At 36.6% G+C, this 27,107-nt stretch overlaps 2 protein-coding genes across 2 annotated transcripts; one reads left to right on the top strand and one right to left on the bottom strand.

Moving 5' to 3' along the window:
* The first annotated feature begins 5,505 nt into the window (after window positions 1-5,505).
* On the top strand, window positions 5,506-19,025 carry LOC147515563 (putative alpha-mannosidase At5g13980). Its single transcript, XM_086588355.1, has 29 exons — window positions 5,506-6,091; window positions 6,179-6,262; window positions 6,372-6,460; window positions 6,588-6,762; window positions 6,905-7,024; window positions 7,130-7,213; window positions 7,303-7,374; window positions 7,850-7,963; window positions 8,385-8,485; window positions 8,571-8,664; window positions 8,755-8,922; window positions 9,033-9,122; window positions 9,906-9,971; window positions 10,058-10,114; window positions 11,076-11,295; window positions 11,416-11,555; window positions 11,762-11,830; window positions 11,950-12,009; window positions 12,907-12,978; window positions 13,668-13,715; window positions 13,813-13,932; window positions 14,721-14,786; window positions 15,545-15,657; window positions 15,797-15,881; window positions 17,072-17,182; window positions 17,264-17,353; window positions 17,742-17,791; window positions 18,380-18,448; window positions 18,524-19,025. Exons 1-29 carry the CDS (start codon window positions 5,894-5,896, stop codon window positions 18,534-18,536), a joined length of 2,838 nt encoding a protein of 945 aa, XP_086444481.1. The 5' UTR covers window positions 5,506-5,893; the 3' UTR covers window positions 18,537-19,025.
* Window positions 19,026-23,977: 4,952 nt separating this feature from the next.
* LOC147515562 (uncharacterized) lies at window positions 23,978-26,270 on the bottom strand. The gene is made up of 4 exons (XM_086592964.1): window positions 24,557-26,270; window positions 24,345-24,475; window positions 24,187-24,262; window positions 23,978-24,096 (listed from the first exon to the last, which is right to left on the bottom strand). Exons 1-4 carry the CDS (start codon window positions 26,193-26,195, stop codon window positions 23,978-23,980), a joined length of 1,965 nt encoding a protein of 654 aa, XP_086449090.1. The 5' UTR covers window positions 26,196-26,270.
* Between the last annotated feature and the right edge of the window lie 837 nt (window positions 26,271-27,107).

Raw genomic sequence — 27,107 nt, 5'->3', positions numbered from 1 at the left:
ATGTCACTAATAGATATGATACTATATATGTCATACTCGAATGTTATGTCACTTTTTATAATATATACGTTTGGTAATATATCATAAGCGCTAGAATCACAGATAGATATGACACTATATTTCTCATACTAGAATGTTAGTTATGTTACTGTTCATGACATATTCCTCTGTTTGGCGTTGTAAGAACGAACAAATCCATTTATGATCATATCAATATCACACTAACTAACATATGTCTGTTGATGGTCTTGTCTTATGGTAAGGGACAACCCCAACATCCCAACAATAAGAAACAACAGAATATACAATGCTTGTCAATATAGCGTATAGAATATTACTCTATTTCATTGATTAAACCAAATAAAATAACACCATAGATACCGCTATAAAAATAATTTAGAAGCCAATCTTTAAATCTTCACCATTGTGCGACAAATAGCACATGCTCCACTTGATCTAACTATTACAAAAATGCTTACAAAAATCCTGTTAGAAGATTAGCAACAACTGATCTAAAGCTTAGCAGCATTGTACTCCTCTTTCCTAACGTCAACTATCCGTAATACGGAAAAAGACTCTCCCATCGTCACTATAAAACTTTCCAACATTGAATTTCTCCGAAACCTTGCTCCCAACCTCATCCACGGGAAACACTATAAGTTCAACAGGAAAAAAATAGTCACTCTAATGGTACAATCTAAGTTTAGTTTACTCCTTACTAGAAAAATTACATCGGTATAAATTGTGTCATACCTTCCAAATCTGGACACCTACACTTTGTGTGCTCCATAGATCGACACTTACTACAATGCTTGGTCTTTTGAGATCCTTCTGCTTCATTACCAACTTCCACTACGCCCACCAAACAAACAACATTACTTTGAACCCCATGAAAATAACAAACAAGAAACATTTTCTTGCGTTTATAAAAAGAACGCTATATAACACGCAAAATTATCACTTAGATCCAGTATCTCTGTTTGACCCGTCATCATCCTCACTCACATCGGCAACTCCTGCAGCATGCTCAACATAGTTAAGCTTTTAGCACTTGACACTCAGAAAACGATTGCACCACAAGAAAGATATTGACGAATACAAATCAGAATCAACAAACTTTTGTAAGTATTTAATGTTAACAGACAAGTGAGAATATGACAACGGTATAAGAAACTTACCCCCATCGTTTGGATGCAAAAGTGGACATGTGGGCCTTGTGTGCCTGACGATACCACAATGGCCACACTTCTTTTTTCTTGTCTCATTCTGACCTTTCAATCTACTACGTTTATGTGGCCTACCCTTCGATTTTATATGTGGTGGATCATTAACAAATGGACGATGGGTGGGTTTAGGTGGGGTGAAAGGCATCTCTACCTCGGTAATGCCTTCAGAAGACGGGTCATCCATTGTACCACTTTCTGGTAGAATATAAGGCATTTCAAAGGGAACTTGTGGACTGCTTTCAGAAGCTCTAGAAAAAGATGATAACATGGATTTAAAAGCTTCACTGTTTTTGGCTGTTTGAGAGGCCCACAAACATATCTTCTTGCATTTCCCTATAAGCTCACTATAATGAATAATGGAAGCAGCCTCCGAAGAAAAACTTGGATCGTTATTTGGTACGACAGATTTCGCAACTCGTGTCCATCTCCTTAAAAAATAGCTCTGGGGTATTTCACGAAGGGCCTCGTGTCTGTAAACTGAAATGATATGTCTACATGGAAATCCAAACGACTGAAATAGCCCACATAAACATCTAGCATCCTGCTCTAAAAGGTTGTATCCCACACTCGTCTTTTTTTGCTTGTTCAGATGACGATTGATGGTGTATACACGAATATTGTCACCCACATCACGTTTATCTTCTGTAGTGTACATCGATTCCTCCTGTAACTGCTTCATAAAAGCAAGAAAAGCAGCTCGACTATAGATAGATTCTGCCTACTTTGCATATTCAATCAAGTGGCTACCAATAAAAGGCTTCGTCGTTGCAGTCCTTATCTCTTCTTCATGCTCTCGGTGACATATATTTGCAACTGCCAATTCCATTTTTCTAAATAGCTCAAACAACCACATCCCGGGCTTAACATGATGTTGTATAACAGAGTTAATATACTCGCAATGTTGGTTGCTTCTGCAACCGCCAAAAAACTCACCATGAAGATACGATTCTGCCCACCTCGCCCGTTTCTTCTGTACCTTCATCACCCATATGTTATGACTAACTTCGTATTTTTCCACTAGCTGTCTCCACTTTTCTTCGAACTCTCCCCGAGAAAGTTTCATAAACATAATAGAGCTGAACTCTGTTGCAAATTTAGGGATTTTGACATTGGTGATGCAATTTTTCAATACGTACTAAGAGCACAGTCGGTGTTTCAAATCTGGAAGAATAGATTTCAAAGCTTTACAAATCGCTGCATCTCACCATCAGTAATGACTGATTTAGGGTGTTCACCACACATTGCGTCAATAAATGATTTCAATACCCACTTATAAGCGTCGTCGTACTCACTTATGATCAAAGCAAAACCAAAAACTATAGTCTGTAGGTGGTTGTTGATTCCAACAAACACAACGATCGACATCTGGTACTGATTGCTCCTGTACATTGAATCAAACAACAACACATCACTAAAGCTACATTAATCTAGGCGGGAGGTGGAATCCGCCCAAAACACCCCAGCCAACTGCCCACTCACATTTAACTCATAGTTGTAATGAAATAAATGATATAACTTCACCATGTCCTCCAAGTTGGCAAGCAGTGTGTTGGCGTCGCCATCAATACAGCGACTTATCATCTCTTTTCCCATTTTGTTATACAAGTTTTTTTTTCGTAAAACCAACATTAAGGAAACCTCCAGCTATATGTGCAAAGTGACCCATCACTTGGCATTTACGAACACCGACATTATTTAGGCACATAGCAAATTCCAACGCTTCTCGACTCACATTTCTATGTGACCGAAGAAACATTGAACTCGGATGCGGTACAAGTGGATGTGTGTGTTCCCCAATAAACTCTTTCACAGTTCACAACTTTGCTTCAGAATAAAAAACAACAACAATGCGGGCTTTACAATTGAACCTAGTGACCTGTCTGGGTGTTCTTTTGGGTGTCATTGATTGAAGTTTATCTGCATGTCGTTCACCTTCGGCTGAACACACAAATCTCCGCTTAATAACAACTCCATTTGGATGAATTCTATAAACATCTTTACGAACACCAAAGCCGACTGATTTGGCATACTTATTATAAATAGTGTAGGCCTCGTTCGAGGTCTTGAACTGCATAGATAAAAATGTTGCTTTGTCTTCTATATAAGCCATATATATATCAGACTCTTCAGCATCGCTATCACTACTATCAATTTTCATTCTCCATCAGGGAAACAGTTGATTCCACATCCAGAGAATCACTTTCATCATATGCAAAACTTTCGAAACATAGACTTCTAAGAAACTCTTCGTCATAGGAGCGCCTACCTAAATAAAGAAAACTTTTTTTTAGTACAAACGACCTAAATATGAAAAATTCTAATGTACCTTAAAGAGAAGAGGAAAGATTAAATCGACTTCAGTGATTGGATGATAAACTAATCTCAATGTTCGAACGTGTTCAAGCCGTGTAGTGTTGTTGGTTACTGTCACTCTTTTTTGTTCTACTTCCTTGCTGTAAACTTTAGAGAGTGAAAGAAGTAAATGGTTGACCATGAATTTAAGAAGAGGTGAAACGGGTGAAGATTTGGGCGCGCAATCTAATTGAGAAGAATAGAAAATACGAGAAATTGGGGACGAATGAAAATATGTGAAATGCCAACGCTACCCCTAGGTGGGCACTTCGGCTACCGGTTACGGGTTGGAAAATATGTGGTCAGGAATCGTGCGTAGCCATACATCACGCACACTGAAGAAGCCCTTTTTATCAATACCTCTCTTTCTTTAGTTACCAAAAAAAAAAATACCTCTCTTTCTTTCCTCTCAAATAAATATGGAAAAACAGAAATGAAAATGTGAAAATGAAATAAATCCAGTCTTTTTATAGTTGCTCTATTTTGGTTTTATCCAATAGCCTTTTGATCTCTATTCATTTTTCTTATTTTTCTCATTTTTCCCCTTTTTTTCCGGCTAATATTCAATTGAAAGAGATATCTCAGTTTATATACGAAATTACAGTTGCCAACAATATATCACCCCGACAACAAGAAATTACAGTTTATTAGCTAGGACCCGAGCTACACACATTTTCAGATTTCCAAGATATGGTAGTTACCAAAACAAGAAATGTCGATATGCTGAGCAGTCCTTAGGGCATATCTCCTAATGTTTTTAAAATGAGAGGTGTATCACCCAATTTCTTGTTTTTTCTATTAGTTAAGCTTGTTTCTGACCCCGGAAAACCACCAAATACACCCGTCTAAACTTGTTTTACAGTAAAATCTTCATTCTCCTTCATTTTGTAAGTGAAAATGCTAACGTTAACTCCATGGTTTGATATTTTCAGTGGACCACTCTATTTAGATCAGGCGAATGGGGCTTATCCTAGATGCCTCTTTCTATTGGACCATTCTATTAATCACACCACAAGCTTAATCTAGATGCTCTTCCAGTGGCTTAGATGTCAGAGTTTGGCGTGTTATACATTTTGGAACGCCATAGGTGATCCATTTTGTGGTCCTTATCATTGTCACCAAGTACGGTACGGGTTTAAAACGGTGTACTTGAAAAAAACTTAGTTCGTGTTTTAAACGGAACGTCTCAGGAAAAAAACGGAAAAAAAAACGTAAAAAGCGTGGGGCGTAAAAAACGGGTTTAAAAGCGGTAAAACGGGTTTAAAACGTATAATACGTATAATACGTAAAAAAAAACGGTAAAAACCGATGATAAATAATATAATAGATAAAGAGTTTGATTTTCTATAAAAGTGGAAAAAAAAATAGACACATAAAATAAAAATAATAATAATACAAATGAAAGAAAATTCAAATACATGAAAATATCAAATTATCATTACTCATCCAAATACTATAAGTTTTAGATTAAGTGCCAAAACACTACTCAAAATAAGATACTACTAATTACCAACCATAATGGCATAATTAAGTACTACAAATAAGTTAATAACTTTAAAATTTTCAATTAATTATTAATAGTCCAAAGCAAAATAGAACGGTCTCAATAAGTCAATATAACGCCCACTCTTAAAAAAGGTAAACTCCAAAACCCTTTTCTTTTCTAGCGTTTAAAAAAAAAAAAAACGGAGATTTTCAAAATCTCGGGTTTTAAACGTTTTTAAGTTTAAAACGGGTTTAAAACGTTTAAAACGCGTTTTTTTGAAAAACCCGGGTTTTAAACTGGAACCAGACGCCTTGGCAATATCTCGGGTTTTAAATGCGTTTTTTTCAAAAAAACGCCGTATTTGGTGACAATGCGACCTTATTACTCTTTAGACCCCGTCTACATTCCCTAGAACATAATGCTCAAAATCTGATTGTAATTATGAGGATATTGATAATTTGATACAGGAATGTCCACTAAAATTCATAATATTCCAGTTTTTGGTCACCACATTAATTGAAATTCGCAGTCAACGATAGTGCTGTGTGATGTGTAATCTTGTCAATTCTTGAGATATAATCACTGAGGTGATAAGGTCCATCCTAAAATTATAGTTTTAATCAAACGTGAGCAGAAACCAAATAACAACAAGAGAACAAGACACACACCTTCAGAATAAATGTTTAGATAACTCTTTAATCATTAGTCTCAAATTCTCCCACTCACCATAAAACAAAACTAAACTCATCGAATTTCCAGCATTGATCTCATCCACACTAACTACTTATAACACATACTCAATATTCCAGTGCTGCAACACTATCAATCCATGGCCAACTTTGTAGTGTTCATTCTAGTCTTCTTTGCATTATCTTCATGTACAAAAGCTAAGTACATAGCTTATAACACTTCACAAAGTATAGTGCCTGGAAAACTTAATGTTCACTTAGTTCCTCACACTCATGATGATGTTGGTTGGCTCAAAACTGTTGATCAGTACTATGTTGGTGCTAATAATTCCATTCAGGTTAGCACGCTGTGGCGCATTTTATGTACTTTGCTTCATTTTATATATAGGTTCTTTTTTTCATGTCTTTTGATTTTGTACTTGTAGGGAGCTTGTGTTCAAAATGTATTGGATTCTATAGTTCCGGCATTGTTAGCTGATAAGAATCGGAAGTTCATTTATGTGGAGCAGGCAAGAAACTCTTTATTTTCCAATATAAACATGCTCTTTGCAAATTTATATTTGAGTCCTATAACTTAGAAGAGAGAATGAGTGTGTATTTGGATATGAAATGATGCAGGCGTTTTTCCAACGCTGGTGGAGAGACCAGAGTGAGTTGGTCCAAGATACGGTCAAGAAGCTTGTCAGCTCGGGTCAACTAGAGCTAATGTAGGAACAGTGTTTTATCTGTTTTTAAGGATTGTGTTAATGTTGTTCTGTTTCATTGGTTCATGTGTTCTTCTTTATGTAGAAAGTAGTAGACACTAATTAGTTATTGTATTGTTATTTGATATAGAAATGGAGGTATGTGCATGCATGATGAAGCAGCTACACATTACATTGACATGATTGATCAGACAACTCTTGGGCATCGATTCATCAAACAAGAGTTTGGTCAGACTCCAAGGATTGGTTGGCAAATTGATCCTTTTGGACATTCTGCTGTTCAGGCTTACTTGTTAGGAGCAGAGGTGTGGCTTCTCTTGTTGATCTTCTGTTTGATCAATTGTACTTGTTTTTCATTTCACTGTTAAAAGCTTAGAAACTTAACACATTTGTCATATAGGATGCATTTTCTTCATCTGAAGACGGAAACATTTGTATTGTTTTTAGGTTGGATTTGACTCCCTTTTCTTTGGCCGCATCGATTACCAAGACCGAGCAAAGCGCAAAGATGAGAAGAGTCTTGAGTTTGTGTGGCAGGGATCTAAAACCTTTGGTTCATCTGCTCAGGCAAGGCTATATTCCTTGTCTTTGCTTTGATAATAGGACTTCAGTACCAAGCAAAAAGTAAAAATATGAGAAAATTATTCGTTGTTTCCTTTACTGTTTATGCAGATTTTTGCTGGGGCATTCCCAGAGGCTTATGAACCACCTGATAACTTCTACTTCGAAGTTAATGACGACTCCCCTATTGTTCAGGTAAATTTTCAAAATGGTTGATAAAATGGATCTTGAGCATTGACTTATTTATACAAACAGACATTCTATATTCATGCTTTGGTTTTCAGGATAACATCAATTTGTTCGACTACAATGTTCAAGATCGAGTGGATGAATTTGTAGATGTTGCCTTATCTCAGGTAATCTGCTCTTCTTTTTTCACTTTAAATGTGTAGCCTAGTTTTAACTTTTGGACTCTGGCTGGCCTTAATTTATCAAGACAGATAATAAAGTCATATGAGAGAAGACGTATATTGTGAATCGAGTATGCAATGAAATACAAGTATGTAATGCAACAGAATATGGTAAGTGGGAAAGGCGCGCTTCTCGTTCCTTGACCCTCACCTAAGAACTTAGGCGTGGGTGACTACTTTAACCAGTGAAATAAGGTTTACTGCTTTGCCGATGATAAAGAAGTACGGTAGGGGATATTGGACAATAGTGCGTCTCTAGCTTTAAGGCATAGTCACTACGGTCTCTCTCTCTCCCCCATTGATAACGCTCTAAGATAGGGTTATGTTACTGAAGCAATCATGAGACAGGTTTTATTTCTTTTTCCAAGGTTTGTAGGTGTGATAAAAGTTGTAATGTTTGATCTTTCTTACTCCATTTCAGGCTAATATAACTCGCACAGATCATATTATGTGGACCATGGGGACAGATTTTAAATATCAATATGCTCATACATGGTTCCGTCAGATGGATAAGCTTATCCATTATGTCAATAAGGTAATTCTTTTATTGTTTTCATCCTATGTGTAATGCTTAGTACTGTTACTGAGTTGTAAATTTTGGGTGATCATATTAATCTCTACTTTGAAAAATTCATGTTGTTTATAATTTTACCCAGTTCACGTATTAAACAAAGAGCATAGCAGTTTCTCTGCTACTAATGCATATGCAGCGAGGGAATCGTGAAATGAGTCTTCTTTTATTAACTAAATGGGAGTTGAATGATGCTATACCTAGATAAGATCATTGGCCTGATGTATTGCTATATGATATAATCGTTATGTTGCCTATACCTCAAAATGCATGGAAGTGCCATTGATCGTCTTGTGGAACCTTTGTTCCTTAAAGTCAATTTATTTGTTCTGAACTCGGGTAGTTCTCAGTACTTACTACATAATTTTGGTTGCAATGCTTGTAGGATGGGCGTGTCAATGCCCTTTATTCAACCCCATCCATATACACTGATGTAAAACATGCAACAAAAGAACGGTGGCCTGTCAAAACTGAAGACTTCTTCCCGTGAGTTCAATATTTTTATCTTGAACCAATCATTGACTGATTTTCTCATACTTGTATCTATACTCAAGAGGCGTTCAATTACCAGATATGCAGACCGCGCAAATGCCTACTGGACAGGATATTTTACGAGTAGGCCAGCCATCAAGCGCTATGTCAGAATGATGAGTAGTTATTATTTGGTGACAATTTCATCTCTCTTGCTGTTAAATCATGAACTAAATTTTACCTGGGATACTTTGATCGCATCTGAGTTTCTTACTTGTAATCAGGCAGCAAGACAATTGGAATTTTTCAGGGGGAGAAGTAATTTAAGGCCCAACACAGACACTTTGGCTGATGCTTTGGCAATCGCACAACATCATGATGCAGTTAGTGGGACAGAAAAGCAGCACGTCGCTAATGATTATGCAAAACGACTTTCTATTGGTTATGTGGAGGTGTGTATTTCTTTTTTACTTTTTAGGTCTTATTATCTAAATATTGCTCTAGTATTGTCGTCGTATATCCTTTATGCTTTAAAGTTGATACTGTACGATGGTTTTTGTAGGCTGAGGAGGTGGTTGCATCTTCCCTTTCCTGCTTGGTAGATACCACCAAAAATCAAAGTTGTGGGAAAACATTAACTAAATTTGAACAGGCAAGAAACTATTCCTTTCTTCTTCTAGTGAGTCTTTTCATCTAGATAATATAACTCGCACAGATCATATTATGTGGGCATCACACTTGCTCAAGCTTACTGCAATAGAATCTAGGGTTATTTAGACATACACCCACCCCCCACCCCCCCGCCTTTAACGCTTGATGCCGGTCAACTAGATTTGACTCTCATTGACTGTTAGTCCAGGTTTTCAATTTTCTTCCAATAAAAAAAACAGAATAATCCAAAACTCCCATGAGGAAATTACTGCATTGTTTCACATTCAAATTAACCAATCATATATGTGTTTACTAAAGTTGCAGTGTACTTTCTCCGGATCTGACATTAGATCCATTAGGACTAATAAGAAGGGTCTGCAGTATTTTTCGTTTTAATCACTTGTACTGCATCATACTTATTAGCAGAACATAATCAATAGATGCAGACCAGTGGGCCTCTTCTGAACAAAATTCTGTAATGCCCAATAACTCGAGATACTTGGTTAATTCAGTTGTTCCTTGTGATAATTGTATTGCAAACCTTGTATCACTTTCATATATTAATTATTTGGTCCTAGATATATGTTCTGAAATGAATTCTGAAAGTTTCTATTAGCTTGTTAGTCAGAGATATATAGACTGAAGAAAAGTGCATCAGATCATTCACAATCTCGAAATTGTACAATGAGTCAATGATATTAAGTGTTTGGAGGAAAGAAATACCTTCATTAGAATTATAGCTGAAAGAACAGCCAGAACATGACTTGTGAGTTTTCTTTTGCAGTGTCCCCTTTTGAATATAAGTTACTGTCCTCCCTCAGAAGTTGATTTGTCTTCAGGGAAAAGTTTGGTAAGGCTAAGATTATGCCTGTTAAGTGTTCTATCTGATATATAGAAGATTAATAAGGTTATATACTCTTCTGTTCTTCTCTTTAGGTGATTTCCATCTACAATTCTCTGGGATGGAAGAGGGAAGACGTAGTTCGAATTCCTGTAAGTACCGCTGTTTTTCTCTTTGGTGGCACATAGTTGTCAACAGTTTTCAATGTGTATTGTTTGTACTGGCCTTGTCTTGTATCAATTAGGCTTACTGGTATACTGTTGTGCTACTCCTACAGTGCTATGTAAAAAATGTCCACGACCTCGAGATACACGTTGTGTATGTCGGTGAACAAACCGATGCTGCATTACATGGCCATAACCGTGTTGCCCAACTATGTCAATGTAGAATTATTCCAAAAGTAATTGCCATATCTTTTTAGTGACACATCTGAGCTGCATCCATTAAAGTTTGAATCTGGCTATTAATGTGAAGCCTTGGTTCATGAATAACAATCTTCGCATGACAAATTTATATTACCAATCTAGTTATTTAATTAGATGCATCCTTGATGTCTCCAAAACTTCTCTGTGGTTTGTATACACAGAAAGAGCGCGTGTGTGTGTATGAACAGGGGCAGCAGTGCATTTGTATGTACAGGAGTACACGACTCTCATAGGCTAAATGAGCTCCAATCTACTAAATGCCATCAAAGTCTGAACTAGAAGTTGATGCGGCTTAAAAAAAGATTAGTTTAACTTTCATATACAAACTACTCACTAAACTCCTGCCTATAATTGTAGAAAACGCTGATCATCAAAGTGGCATAAAGAGATATTGGTTGTTCAGGAGAAATCTCCTCCCTAACATCTCTGTAAGGGTTGTCTTTAATATAATCTTCTCGTAAATTGAAAAGAGAGAAAAAGAATAGATTCTCTAGCTTGTTCGTATCTCTTTATAACAGTACTGTGTGAAGGTTGGGAGAAAAAAAGAACATTGATAGTCCACAAAAATGAAGTTTACTCGTCTCTTGGATATTTATGAATGCTATACATATTCACCTGAAATTGATTTGGTGAAATATTTATAACCATTAGTTTTCCATGTCTATATACATATTCAAACCTCATACAGGTCACCACTAAATCAGTTGCTGTTCAAGATTCCAGTGGAAAGGAAATTGAATCACAACTATTACCCCTGGTTAATGCCTCCATTGGCATAAGAAACTACTATGTCAAAGCGTACTTGGGAAAGTCTCCAAGTGATGCGCCTAAGTATTGGCTTGTGTTTTTGGCTTCTGTACCTCCTCTTGGTTTCAGCACCTACATTGTCTCTGGAACAAAAACAACAGGTTCATCCAATTGATTCCATGCCTAATACTTCTTTCTCAAATTTGAAAAAGACAGAGACACAAGTTTCTGGAGACACTGACTTTGTACAGCACATGCTGTTGTTTCTGTTGCAATTGCAGTTACCAGTTCAACCATATCCACAGCATTCACACCCCAAGAAGGTGTAAATGGTACTATAGTAATTGGGCAAGGAAATTTGAAGCTTGTTTATGCAGTAGATGAAAGGAAGCTTACTCAGTATATAAATAAAAGGAGCTCGGTATGCTATTTGATGCTTATGTATGTTGTTTACTACTTTATGCAGTGTATTTGTTTTATTTATTTTTTTCCCTTTATTCTCATTGGTACTTCTGAGAAGGCGACAGGATTTACAAAAATAGTTTTTTCTGTCATCTTGTTATCGTAGATATCTTTGGTATCTTGCTCTTCCCCTTACTGTTTATTGTATCATGGTTATTATTTCAGGTCAAAGCTTCTATAGAACATTCATACAGCTTCTATTCCGGGAATGACAAAAGTGACAAGGATCCTCAGGTGGTTATACTCTTATGACGCAATATCTTTTCAAATACTCTTTTTTTTCATCTCTTGGTTTCTTGAACTACTTCTATTGTCTTTATCGTAATACTTGGTTTTTATGTTCGTTATTGAAGGCGTCTGGAGCATATATCTTTCGACCTAATGGTACATATCCCACAAAATCTGAAGGACAGGTATATTATGTCTTCTGTGATAGTATTTGTACCCATGCACTGTATCACAAGTGTAGCTTACTATTTATGAAGAACTGTTGACATATATGAGTGTCCCCGAGCCTACTCTAATATATTAAGATAATTAACCCTTCACATAAGTTCAAGCTTATGGAGAAATTGTCAATTTAACATGGTATTGGAGCCTCTAGTTTTTGAGAGGTCTCGAGTTCAACTCCTGCTAAATGAAGATGTCTAGTTCTTCTACTTGTGTAATTCTAGTTCAACTCCTTCCACGTGAAGATGTCTAGTCCTCTACCTGTGTATTTCTAGCGTGTCCCGCTGAGGGAGAGTGTTCACATATATGAGTGCCCTCGAGCTTACTCTAATATATTAATAGAATTGACCATTCACATAAGTTTGAGCTTATGCAGAAATTGGCGATTTAACATGGTATCGGAGCTTCTGGTTTCTAAGAGGTCTCGGGTTCAACTCTTGCGAGGTGAAGATGTCCAGTCTTTCTACCTGTGTATTTCCAACGTGTACCGCTGAGGGGGAGTGTTGACATATATGAGTGTCTCCGAGCCTATTCTAATATATTGATAGAATTGACTTTTTACATAAGTTCGAGCTTATGGAGAAATTGACGATTTAACATGGTATCAGAGCCTCTGGTTTCTGAGAAGTCTCGGGAACTGCTGCTTAATCTTAGATCCTATCTTAAAGAGAAAAATGTTTTGGATAAAATCATGACCATGATGCCAATAATGTAATTCATCCCTGTTTAATTTGTTAGTAAGTAATAGGTTATCTTTTTCTTACGTAAGATGTATAAAATTAAAGGAAGATCAGATGACTACCGTATTATCATCTAGAAGTTATACTTAAATCCTTAAAATAAACTCTTCTTTGTTTCAGGTTCCTTTGACTGTTTTCCGAGGACCAATAGTGGATGAAATCCATCAACAAATTACTCCTTGGATATATCAGGTGCTTGATCCTGTTACAATTAGTTAAGGTTTCAATGTTTTGGTCACATAACTAAATTACTGATACAGGCACTTTATTTGGGATTTTGTGCCACTGCCAGGAATTGTGCCAACAAGTATTACCAATGTTCAATCTCTTTCATCTTAGAGAAATCATGAAATTGATTTTTTTTTTATTCTTTTAACAAGGGCATATGGAGTTTGAAATTCAACTTTGGAGTTAAGAAGACAAGATTTAACAGAATATTTGTGCCACCCAAACTACGCTGTCTCTCTCACTCTAGATGATGTAAAGCCTTCCTGGACGCTCCTGGACCACATTATTATTTATCTGAAAATTGTTCATTTAAAATCATCTTTCATCTAGATAAAAATAAGGTGGCCGGATCTTAACATGCTAAACAATATCCACTATATTGGTAGAGTGATTGTTAATCCCATTTCAATTGGTTTAGTTTTAGAATGCAATCACATTGTTTTTTAAGTTTGAATGCGCAAAGACACAGGACACCTTCAGAAATGACGGCTCCAATTACTGCAATTTCTAGCATACCCATGTACAGAAGATTCTGAGGTTTTAGTGCAATTGTCAATTTATTTCAACTTCCTACATAAAAAACCAAATTGTTAACTGTTAATTAGTTTTTATTATTACTTCATATAGCTTGAAATAGACACTGACATGTGCAGGTCACCAGAGTGTACAAAGCAAAGGAGCATGCTGATATTGAGTTTACTGTAAGTTCACCTTTCTGTGTGAGTGTGTGTTGTGCATGAGTGCATTCTAAAGTTATTTTCAGCAAGTATTCAATAATTTGTATATCTTCAATTTCAGGTTGGGCCTATACCTGTAGATGATGGAATCGGGAAAGAAGTTGCAACACAAATCACAACTACCATGAAGACTAATAAAACATTCTATACAGATTCAAATGGACGGGACTTTATTAAAAGGGTAAGAAGATGTTACAATATTTGTATCTAATATTTGACGCGACATCATTTTTGTTGAGTACAATTGAACTATTAGTTTAACATTAAGGCTGTGTTTGGTTCAAGGAAAATTGAGAAAAAATAAGTGTTTTCAAGGAAATTGAAAACTTTTGAATGTTTGGTTCATAATGGAAAATGAAAAACTAGAAAACAAATTCTTCAAATGTATTCAAAAGAAGGAAGGCAACCTCCATTTTAACAAAGAGGAAGTTGTTTTCTATTTTTGACAGTGGAGGCCCGGAAGAGAGAGAGGGAGAGCTTTTAGAGATCCGCAAGTTTCAAAAGGTTTTGATTCCCTGCGAAGCAAGTTTCATAAGCCTTGATCCAGTACTCCCAAACTACACTCAACTATAACAAATTTTCTCATTTCCAACCAAACACACAAAATCCAAATTCTTGGAAAATCATTACATGGAAAACCAAATCAAAGAATATGTTTTCTTTTAGAATCAGATTTCAGTGAACCAAACACAGCCTAAGATACCTGATATATCTAAGGACATATGCTTTCTACACAAATGAGTTTTAGCACTCAGAATTTGGATTAGATGAAAAAAATAAAATAAAAAACATTGCAATATGTAGAAGATGGGCATTCAACTTAAAACCAATTGGTTATAAGTGAAGAGGTCCCAAGATTTATATATTTGAACGCAAGGCTTTAGACACAACACAATAGAATTTTAAACCCTTTATCTTATATATTTTATGGTTTCTTAAATTTAGCTTCTAATTGTCCTTTGAGTGCAGATTCGAGATTTTAGAACAGACTGGGACTTGCAAGTGAACCAACCTGTTGCTGGAAATTATTATCCAGTATGTTTTTGTTTTAACTGAAATATTATGTAGTGCCATTCCTTTTATTACACAACAACGTCTTTGTATGTGTATTTGTGTTGTGAGTAAGATGATATTTTACATCTGAGCTTGAGATTGCAGTGTAGGATTTGATCTGTGGAGTATAAGAACAGAAGTGGACCCAATACCTTGTGGAGTAGAACAAGTGAATCTTTAACTGAATGCATTATGTTAACAAATATATCGCATAAGTTACTCCTTTACCCTAATTATGTTGCATGCTACATACAATATGCACATGTAATTGGGAAAAAGCTAAAAGTTTTGATTTCTCATATGGTCGAATACCCTTTTCGCACCACTTAGCTCTTTCCCCTCCAGGGGTACTTTAGCTATAGGTTCCATAGGATCTGGAGTACTGTGTTTGGTCAAATTCCTAGAGTTTGGTATTCTTCAATATTCAGCATAGCACTGCTTCTTAAAAAGTTCCTTGCCGAAAAGCCTAAAGGCTATAATAGAACATAGTGATGATATTGATCATTCATATTGAAATGATAATCTAAAAGTTTCATTTCAAACTGTTTTAATTTCGTTACTTTTAACCTGGTGCCAGCTGGTGGGCATCGCACTCCTCTAGAAACTGTAGCACATCCATTGTACCACATGGTTTCACCCATTTGTATAGATATTCGAAATTTTTGTACACCTTTGAATTTGAACTTCAGTGTTCAGGCTAAAAATCTATTTGGATATGCCTAATAGATATCTTCCTCCAGATCAATCTTGGACTATATATGGAAGATAACTTGACGGAGCTCTCAGTTCTGGTAGACCGATCTGTTGGTGGATCCAGCATAGTTGATGGACAAATAGAGCTGATGCTCCATAGGTTTGTTTTTTAATGCAATTTTCAGTATTTTGTAGGTTTGTTATGCCATTAAAAGTTTGGCTTACTTTACGAGTTAATGTACTAGCTTGCAGACGATTCATCATTCATGATAACTAATTAATTTTCTTGTATCGTATAGGAGGTTACTTTTTGATGATTCTAGAGGTGTTGGTGAATCACTTAATGAGACGGTCTGTGTGGATGAGAAATGCCAGGGACTAACAGTGAGCACATTTTTCAAACTTTGTTAAAGAAGTACACTTGTGGCCATTATGTTTTTTTGAACTATTGCAGGAAACTTCGCTTAACTTACTTTACAATTTATTGCTTGCGAATCATCACATTGCAAGCTTTAAATCACGTCTCATCTTGATCTTATGATCTGTTACAAGCACGGATCTGTTATTTATCCAACTTCTTCAGAATTCAGATTGTTTCCTACAACAAGAATTTAGTAAAAAAAATTTCCAGTGTGAGCATGCATGCTAGTGTTTCACCATGCTGATGAACCTGCAAGGTTTAGCTCGATCATGCCCATGCACTATTTTAAAATAGATTTTCTTCTATGACTGTGTAGCATTGTCATTGCCATACTTCAAAGATCTTCTTAGATTTTAAACATTGCATCTTTCTCTATGTTACCTTTTGGTACTTTTGTGCCTTAATATTATTAGTTATTACCCATTCCTTTGGCACATCGGCAACTTTCACACCCTATTTCCCTTTAAATTTGCATTCCTTGGGCGCTTTTCACATCTTCACTCTGTATTTAGGAGACTTAATTTGACATCTTTCCATGTAAAAATGCTTCCTTATGCGACCTTCCAGGTTTTGATGTTGTATATATCAATTAAGAAGGTTGTAACATAACCAAGAGTCTTGACATCAGAAGATTTTTGGTCAAACAGTCATCTGTGGGAGAAGGCTTATGTCAGTACTTTGTACATTAGAAAAAACAAAAGTAGCCTTTCTCTTTTATTATTCTTCCTTGCCAAGAAGATTATATTTTTTCAGATCATAGCAAGAAGAAAAGTTGCCTGATTCACTTTCCGTGACTTGGGAATAGTTTTTCTTTTTTTTTCTGCCCTTGCTGTGTAGTAACTCATGGTGCTAACTTGTAGAGGAACATTTCTTAATATTTTCACATGTGATTTACAGCAATTCTTGTCAGTTCTAAGGTCAGTATGAGTGCAAGTGCATGGTTTGTGGTTCCACCATTTACAATAACAAAGGCAAAAGATTTTATCCCGGATATGTCGCTTGGCTAGTGATTGTACTATCACTAGCGTTAAACGAGATTTTCTTTTAGTGTAGACAATTTCTTAGCACAATCTTGCTGAAGGAACGGACACCTCATTTTTTCCCCCAAATAGAGTTTCTTTCCTTTTCTTCATAAATTTTATCTTCATTTCAGATTCAGGGGAACTTCTACCTCAGAATTGATCCTTTAGGAGAAGGTGCAAAGTGGCGTCGCTCATTTGGCCAAGAAATATATTCACCGTTTCTTTTAGCCTTCACAGAACAGGTGAAAGAAATTTTGGAAGTGGCATATTTCATAAACATTGTCGATCTTTTGCCCCAAGTGATAATTGTTTCCCCTCTTCAGGACGGTTGGACTTCTTCTCATCAGTCAAAGTTTTCAGGGATGGCTCCATCCTACAGCTTACCTGATAATGTTGCAATGCTGACCCTTCAGGTACATAATCATCTTTGTGTTGTTGAATCCTATTAATGTTCTTCTTTGTCTAGATCCATTTGTGTAGTTAACCACTGCTGCACCATTTTCGCCGTTTGAAACAGATTTGAGGTGTTTCTTTTTTATTGCATTCCAAAAATGAGAGCACAGTTGCTATAATTTGCTTTCAATTTAGGAACGCAGCAAACAGGAACGCCACAAGTCCACAAGTACGGCCAAATTCACAAAATGGTGTAGTGATGCACTGTTAGATAGAACTCTGATGTCGAACATTATTTATATAGCTGCTCTTTATATCATCTCTGAATACTTAATTGGTAATTGGCATTCCACATTCCTTTCCTTTATAAATTGAAGTTCTCCCCTGCCCACTTCTTTTAATATGCAGGAGCTTGAAGATGGAAAAGTTCTCCTCCGGTTGGCTTATCTCTCTATGAGGTTAGTTTCTCTTCCTTAATGTCTACACAATTAGGAAAATATATGACCACCTATACGCTCACTGATCCTAATAATGAAGAATAGTGCACACGTAACTTATTTTATACTTGGATATAATAGAAGTAGTATATCTCTGGGAGATAAAAGAAAACAGATAAGCTCTAACGTATCACCCCTAAAGGCGTTTAAAGTTATGCTGAAGTCGTTAAGCAATTAGATATCATCCCTTCTTTCTTGAACAAATATATAAATAGATCGTCCACTGAATTCATCTCTGGGAGATGAAAGAAAACAGATAAGAATACTCAATGAAACTATTGTTAGCACTTTATTGCTATGTGTCTGGAACATATAATAGGCCCCATTGCTCGTATAGGGAAAGAAGTCTCAAAAGATTGTGAAGAGATTATTGAAACGCCACATCTTGTTGTCTTGCTAATTAAGGATATAGATGCTAGATATCATCCTTCTTGGATATGATCGAGCTGTGTTGGAACAACTAGTAATTCATACTTAAGTCTAGTTTCAGAACAGTTTCAGCTCCACATGTGTTTTGAATTTATTTCCATGTCAACTGGAATATGTCAGATGGGAGAGGACAAGGATCTTTCAATCACTGCAAGTGTGGAACTTCAAAAGTTGTTCGCACACAAGAAGGTAAAACGATACAACTGATTTGTCCTTCACTCTAAGCATTCATTTGTGTTGATCAAATTGGTTTTTCGTCTTCAGATCAGTAAGGTAACAGAAATGAACTTATCTGCTAATCAAAGAAGAGCAGAAATGGAGAGAAAGAGACTGGTTTGGACAGTAGAAGGTGCTCCTAGGGAGGAAGCAAAGGCAGTGAGGGGAGGGTCTATTGATCCTTCAAAGCTAGTGGTGGAGCTAGGACCAATGGAAATCCGCACCTTCATTGTTGATTTTTTATCTTGATTATTTCTTTAAGACAGTCATCCACAGTAGTAAAAAATGTCGCAAAAAACTCAGAATTTTGAAAGCAATGTCCTGATGTACTGTGGTTCAAAATGGTGGCTAAAAGAATGTAGAGAATTGTTTTTCGTCAGAATCTTTGAGCTGGAAACGTGCAGTCTGATCAGGTGGTGTTATTGATTTATGCTGAATTCATGTAGTCAGATCTCTTTATGTGGAATGCTTTCTATAATTCTCCACACTAATGTTTTGGTTGTGCTTTTGTATCATGATTAAGAACATAACTTTGTTCAGACTTCACAAAGGAATCTCACTGTCATTGACTTTGCCAAGGAGCCACATCAAAATCACTAGATTCATGTACTGTACAATAAATCTGCCTTCAAAGTCTCCAAATAACATATCACACTATCGCAAACAAAAAGAGCATGGCAGATTGGCAGCATTCCTTTGAGATCCGACTTACTGACTAATTCATTCATCCAAACGTACTTTCATAAGTGGATTAGTGGAATGCTTTGCAACTTTCAGTGTGCGTTGGGTACTATTACTAGTACTAGTTTGTAAAGTAAATTTAGTGCACCCGCTTACAGCACATAATTTGATAGACCATCAGAGGTTCCAAGCTCTCACATAATATAAGAACCATGCAACCAAATGATGCAACCACTCTAAACCTTTTAGAGAATTACCAATGGGTTGTGTAAATTTATACAACCACATAGGTTTTTAAAAGAAATTTATACAATTAAGTGTAATGGGTAAAAATATACAGGGGACAAAACTGAAAATGACAAAATTCCGAAAAAACGAACCAAAAAATCCACCCTCATTTAAAAAACACTCTCAAGGACAATAGTTGACTTCTGTCCGAAAAAGACAATAGTATGCACAGGTGTCGGTGCATACCACCTTAGGTAGTAGGTATGCACAGATGTTTGTGCATACCAAGCATCACAATACCATTCTCATTTTTACAAAATGTGTAAAAACAAGTGGTGCTGGCTTCCTATTGGTTTAAATAGAGATAATACAAAACTTGTGGAGTCCCATCTTTTGGAGTAGTGGGTAGTTAGAACTAATTGAGTTAAAAAATGTGTAAAACTATTCTCATTTTTAAACAACCATTTAAACACTTTTAAGTTAAAAGTTATTTTACACAATACCATTGGTAAATGTTTTTAAGTGAAGGGGTAGGGGACCCCGTTAACAACCTCACTTGCCAATAAAAAAAAAATGTCTTGGAGCAAAGCGCATTCTAATTAGCAATAAAAAGAGCTCCAATTAGAGGACTACGACTTAAATGAAGAACACAATTACCAAATTTAATCCGGCTTGCTTCAAATCAATTTCAAGTAGTTATGCTTAATAAGAAGTGCTTAAGTACCTTTTTACCAAACTAGAATTTAATTTTGGATAGTACCTCTAAAAAAATGAATCAATTTGAGTTATTTTCATTTTGAATTCCCAAATTTGATGACCTTATTGTAAAGATAAAATCAAATCCTCAAATTAGATTGAGAAAGAGAAGAAAAAGAAGGTGTTGCTGGTGGTGGGTTTGTTGGAATTCTCATTTTGGTATTTCAAATTACTTATATGAGTTTGGTTGAGAAGATGAACAAGTATGTTCTTTCTCCCTTTGTATTTTGTGTGATAGTCCCACATTGGTTGGTAAACTCTTGGAAACCAGTTTTGCAATCTATATTATTGACTTAGAGTATCTTTAATGATGACTCCAATTGATGCCATTCTCCGTATGTCGATGGAGGGACTTGGACAGCGTATGTCACAGGTGGAGTATCATGTCATTCTCCAGTACCGTCTTATGATTCCTCTGTACACTAATGGTGGGTCTTATGATTCCTCTGTACCCTAATGGTGGTCTTTGCCCTGTATGCGAAAAAAGTAGATTAGATGCTTATGGGGACCATGCCAGCACATTGTAGACATTTTCCGACTTTTAAATACCGACATGATCATGTTAGAGACATTTTGTGTGAAACATTTTGGAGGGCTGGAGTACATGCAAGTGAAGAAAGAAGTTCCTGTTAACTTTCTCACTGATCTGAATGAGGGCAGATCGACACTTCGGCCTGCGAATGTCTTGATTTACAATTGATATGAGGGAAAACATGCATGTGCTGATCTAATTGGAGTCTCTCCGTTGGTAGGGTTGGGGAATGGTGACTTTGAGGTGGGAGAAGCAGCTAAGAGACCAGCGACAGGAAAGATGGAGAAACATGAAGAAGCTTGCAGGGATAACCAGCATTGTTTCATTCTGTTTAGTTTTGACACTTTCGGTTTCTTGGAACAACAGTCTGTTGAGCTCCTCAAGAGACTTCAGAAAGTTATGGACATTATGACACCTGGTTCTAACGAGTTTGTTTTTAGAAGGATAGGATTTGCTATTCAGAAATGATTTGCGGCGCAGCTTGTTGCACGTTTGTCCTAATTATTTGTAAAATTCATTATCAGTATCAATAAAAATTCCACTTAAAAAAAAATAATAATAATCGAATGGGCTCCAATTTGGGGTTTGCTCCAACATCGCGTGGGCTTTCTCACCAAATGTATAGTTTGTGGTCCCCCTCAAAACAAATAAAAAACATCCATAACCAGTGTTCTAAAAAACGCTAGGCGGTAGTTGGGTGGTGGGAGAGTGCCTAGCGTCTAGGCCTTTTAGGCAGTGCCTAGACGGGTTAGGTGCTAGGCGGTTTTTTTTTTTATTAATATATATATTTTAATAGGTAAAAGGACGTCTAGAGTGCGTCGGGTGCACCCAAATTTCGCATGCGCAGGATTTTCAGCCACATATTTTGAAGGGTAAAACCGGAATAACCGAGTGAAGAAGTTTCAATTGGGTCACTAAGCTACCCATTAAACCACTAGTTGTAGCATACTTTAGTTAAACTACTACATATAGCATATACGTTAGTATCGAACAATAAATGACATATTGAATCTAGTGAACGAGATTAGGCACAGCTGGAAGAGGAGATAGAGTTGATGGAAAATTCGATGGGACAATTGGAGCTTCAGGAAACACCTGTGACCTATTAGCTCGAGACATAGTTGCATGTGGCCTTTTGAAGGGTGCGGTGAAGCACTGTGTTGACTATTGTAGAGTCCATGCTCGTTGTCCTTCTATAGCTCGTTGTCCTTCCTCTATAGAAGCAAAACTTTGGTGCAAAGTATTAGGAAACCCCGTTACTTGCTTGTCGCACTCAAACCATGTCTTATACAACCCAGGATTAGGTACTTCAGTAATATGATACTCTTACTCACATAGTCAATAATATGGTACTCAAAGTTATATATACTTCAATAGTATGATACTATAAATCACATATTCCATAATATGATACTATTTATTACATATATTGCAGGAATATGATACTATAAAGACCATAATACTTCAATAATATGATACTCTTAGTCACAAATTCAATAATATGATACTCTAAGTTACATAGACTTCAATAGTATGATAATATTAATCCCATATTCAATAATATGATACTAGTAGTTTCATATATTTCAGGAATATGATACTATCAATCACATAATACTTCAATAATATGCTACACTTAGTCACATATTCCATAATATGTTACTCAAAGTTACATATAATTCAATAGTATAATACTCTGAGTTTCATATACATTTAAGTGCTACAAAACTGGTGTTGAGATTAATAAGCAATCACTTAAAAGAAATTTAATCATATGATAAAAGTTAGTGTTTAATCATATGATAAAACCATTATATCTCAAACTATTTTTCCTAAAAAGTCGGCATACTACCTGAGATTGCATCCATGGCCCAAAATTTCGATATCGGTTGATATATCGGTGTACCCAAAAAACGAGATATATCGGATATATCGGATATATCGGATATCTCGGTTTTTTTGGTGACCAGTCCAAAGTTTCTAAAATATCGGATATATCGGAAATATCGGATATATCGGAAATATCGGAAATATCGGTGGACATAATAGCAACATTTATTTATCAAGAAAACCATAAAAAAATATTGACAAATAATTAACCACAATATCATAATCTAATGTACTTAAAGTCTCAAATTACAAAATAAGATAAATAAGTTACATCAAATCATCAATACATAAACGAGTGACGTGGCTGGTCAACTTCCATACCCGATTCTTGAATCCTAACTGCTTCACAATACCCTACCCAAGTGTATACAGAGTTATACCCACCGTTGAGAAATTGTCGAACATGCCACTCATATTTTTGTGTTGGAAATTCTAACATGATTCCATTAGAGGAGTGTTGGTGTAACTATCGTTGGGTGCAATGCAACAAATCCAGGTGCAGTTCCAACAGATTCATAACTTGGATAGAGTTGTCCATATGTTGGTTCAGGCTGTGGTGCGTCATAAGGTTGTTGATCAACCCTCATCCAATATCCATATGAAGAACCATATGACGCACTACTCGCAGGGTGATTGATCATGCCACCAGAAGAATCGTTATCTCTTGATTGATTGTATCCCCAACCACTACTATATACACTCTCATTGTCATGGTCGTGTGTCCCTGAACTCATACTCATTGCTTCAAAATTAGAAGAAACTGAATCAATATCAACATCATTTCGTATAATGTGTCCTCGTTGTCTTCTTTGACCAACACTTCCACGCCCTGGCTCATACATTCTTTGGGAATTGTCATTAAGAACTCCTCTACCACTAGTGTTTCTGGCTGTAACCTCATATACTTGTGGGTCCAATGGAGTTTCCTCATCAGTTGAGTCATGCAATTGAATGTTAAAATAACCTCCACCTCCACCTCCACCACCACCACCACCACCATCACCATCACCACCACCACTATCATCATCATCAGTATCAGGTTCTTGTGTCTCGTCATCACTAGAGATGTTCTCGGACAAATTATCTTGTGTTTGGAGAGGTGTGTCAAATTCGGGGCCCAAACTGAAACTAGGCGCATCGCCATCTTCTCTTATTACTCTGTCGACCATATCTTCAACATTTGGGTCAGGCCTACCTGATTCCGTATCCAACACAGGCGCTAAAAGATTTTTATCAATAACCCAGTCAGCCAATGGATCAACTTGTTCACTATCCATAAATACTTGGGTGAGGTCAATAATTTGATCATTATCTATATTTTTTGCCGTCTTTGCTTCAAACGCATGAGTTGTAGTGGACCTTCACCAACATCATCAATTTTGGCGCCAATATGGTTCCTAAGTTTAAAGTGTGAATTAGGCGAATGTGCTCCAATTGCGCTCACACCCAGATGATGAAGCTGTTTGAGAAAGGATTTTGATCGCCAACTCCCTTAGCTCTTCTGTATCACCACCATACAACTCCCACCATTCAGCTGCATTATTTAAACAAAAAAAACACATATTAATTATCTATAGACAATGCATTTGAGTGATTGAGAGTATGAAAAAAATATTTCATTTACCAGGGTGTGAAATTGCTATTCCAGCCTGCGCTGCAGGTGTACCAAATTCCCCTAAATGATCCCGAAACGACATCATCTAATAGACCAAAGTGTTAGTGACCCAGCATAAATGTAAAATTCAAATTCTAACTTGAGAATATCAATATTCTTATTTTTACCTGATGCAATGCTTTTGCTTGTTTGCGACCATCACTAAATAACACTTTTGCTACTTTTATAACTGCTTGTTTGTGGGGATCGGAGAATCCGAGCTTCAATGTGTATTGGTACTCTGGGTTCAGATACATTGCTAGTAGAAATAAACATAACTTTTAGGAATATTTGAAATAGAAATAATTTAATTAAGTCAAACTAAATCAAATAAACTCACCAGCTGTGTGTAGCACATGCAGTAATTGTTTTGTCCATCTTTTGTCGATAATATCAAGGACCCAACCACATCCAGGGATTTCAGAGATCTTCTCCCTCATTATTTCAAAGGCTTGTTGTACATATGGCATTGTTGGCTTCTTGTCACCATCCAACAACCTTAGGCATCTGTATAAAGGTTCAAGAATTTGTACAACATAGTTAACATCATTCCAAAAATGCTCTTGAGCGACTTGCTCCACAGTCATCATACCCTCTACAGAATTAGCCGATGGGGTGTCGAGATATCTTTGATCCACGAACATCTGCCTAAGCGATATCTTTTTCTGCTGGAGACTTTTGAGAGACAAGTAGTTTGTGGCGAATCTAGTTGCTGCAGATCTAACTATTTCGCCACCACATGTCTCCCTCATTAATGCTAAGACCCTGGATGCATTGTAAATGAACTTTGTAATTGCATGAGCTTTGCTGATACACCCCGCCACCCGATGATGCTTGGCAATATCTTTTAACATCAAGTCTATGCAATGACAAGCACACGGTGTCCAAAATAAATTATATCCTGGTGTCTTCATCAGCAATCTTCCAGCCTTTTTGTAGGCAGAACCTTGATCAGTTACTATCTGCACCACATTTGGTGCACCTATCTCATCAACAACCTCTTTCATTAACTTAAATACGGTTTTGTGATCTTTCGGTTCAATGCTGATATCGAAAGACTTCTTGAAAATTGTTTCCCCGTCACAATAGACCATGAAGTTAACGAGGGATATCTTTCTTGTCCCAGACCAACCATCACACATGATGGTGCATCCATAAGTTGGATACTTCTCTGCCACTTCCATTTCGAATTTGTCGATATCATCATTTTCCATCTTTAAATATTTTCCCAGTACCTCTTCAGCAGTTGGTCCTTTCACTCCAGTAGGACATTTCGTGATGAAATCAATAGTTGGTTGGTAGTATGGATTGTTTGTCGTTAATGCATGTGGAGGTACTCCGGCAAAATTGAACCATGAACTGATCCGTCTACCCAACTTCTGCCTCCATGTCTTCATTTTACCCATGTCTTTGACACTAGGTTGGTCGTGTCCCGGCTGTCTAATAGTGTATGGATCAATTGTTTGTTGTCTCATGGTTTTGGACTTCCGCAAACCCATGAATCCCTTTCCTTTGTTGCTTGATCCAGAGCCACTTCCTGACACAAAAGTAGTACGATGCCGAAAACTTCTTGCATGTTCTTCTTCCCTTTCTAGCTGTCTTTCTTCCCATTGGTCAGCTACAGAGTTTCTTCGTGCTTGTTGCATGCCCCGAAACTCCTCTGCTTCTTCTTCTGCGTCAGAATCATTGGAATCATCGTCCAAATTAGCGCACATTGTCTCCTCAACTCGAGTTTCACGCTGCCGTCTTTTAAGTGTTTTATTTGTGCCATCCTGTAGTAGGTCTCGCATTGCAATTCTTACATGTCCAGGGACTTCCTTACACCTTCCCACTTGGTTACCAACCCCAGATAAGTGTTGTTTTAGGCGACTGACCCCACCACTATGAAATTCTAATTGACAGTAATTGCATTTAAACTTCGCCTTGTTGTTATCCAACGGTACGCCATGAGACCAACCAATATCCGGTTTCCTAACCATTTTTCTCTTAGACAAATATGTAACTACGAAACAGTTTTTCCGAACACGTTGAAATGCTATGCGTAGACAAATATAACTAATTAATCAAAATGTAAGACATACATTTAAAAAAGTGTCTACTCTTCAAATAGTCAAATACTACAACGGTACAACCCAATCCAATTTGAACTCCATAAAAAAGGATAGACATACACCGAAAGGTAAACAATAGTGATCGAGCTATGCATATAACAACAATCAATGAAAGAAATTGTTTTGATCTGCCGTAACTTTGGGAATATACTACCACCTTAGGCAGGCACCGCCATCAAACTGATAACAAAAAGGATTGGAAATAGAAAAGGTAGAGAAAGATTCTATATTTATCACTATTGAACCCAACCCGCCCTCAGTCGGCAGATATTTATCTAAACAATCGCCTAAACCTCTTCGCTGTTTCACCATCGATGTCATCTTCACTGCCAGATTGAACCTTGTAACCTCAACCGAATCTCAATCAAAACTACTACAAAACACTTGTCCAAAAGGTAGGAAGATAACCAAGACGAACAATATCCCAAGTTCACTGATCAAATTTATTCCGGTAAAAGCAATCAACACTAATCACTAGGTAGCTAGCTAAGCACAACAAAAGGAAAGAAGAAGCTCTAATCCAAGGCCGAAAATTTCGGACGACAAATTGATGTCGCCGAAATATTTCGTTTTTTAAGTAATCCGAAATCAAAATATTCGATATTTCGCAGCCGAATATTTAAGCCTTTTTAGCCCGATATATATCGGCAAAACCGAAATATATTTTTATTTCGACGATATAATTGATATTTTCGACTTATTCGACATATATCTTTTGACTTTAACCGATGTTTGACTGATTTTTTATTATATTTTCGATATATATCACTATATATATCC

Source organism: Coptis chinensis, chromosome 2, assembly GCF_015680905.1.
Source record: "Coptis chinensis isolate HL-2020 chromosome 2, ASM1568090v1, whole genome shotgun sequence".
In the NCBI taxonomy this organism is placed as follows: Eukaryota; Viridiplantae; Streptophyta; class Magnoliopsida; order Ranunculales; family Ranunculaceae; genus Coptis; species Coptis chinensis.
The sequence above is the reverse complement of the archived record's forward strand: the minus strand, read 5'-3'. Positions and strand labels throughout refer to the sequence as shown.

Excerpts from the sequence above, each read along its gene's own strand:
- LOC147515563 (XM_086588355.1), top strand. The coding sequence starts at position 5,894 with ATGGCCAACTTTGTAGTGTTCATTCTAGTCTTCTTTGCATTATCTTCA. Across the intron at positions 9,123-9,905 it reads CATTAACTAAATTTGAACAG|TGTCCCCTTTTGAATATAAG; the intron begins GCAAGAAACTAT and ends TTTCTTTTGCAG. Across the intron at positions 11,296-11,415 it reads CTCTGGAACAAAAACAACAG|TTACCAGTTCAACCATATCC; the intron begins GTTCATCCAATT and ends TTGCAATTGCAG.
- LOC147515562 (XM_086592964.1), bottom strand. The coding sequence starts at position 26,195 with ATGGTTAGGAAACCGGATATTGGTTGGTCTCATGGCGTACCGTTGGAT. Across the intron at positions 24,263-24,344 it reads AAGCAAAAGCATTGCATCAG|ATGATGTCGTTTCGGGATCA; the intron begins GTAAAAATAAGA and ends TTGGTCTATTAG. Across the intron at positions 24,097-24,186 it reads AATAGCAATTTCACACCCTG|CTGAATGGTGGGAGTTGTAT; the intron begins GTAAATGAAATA and ends TAAATAATGCAG.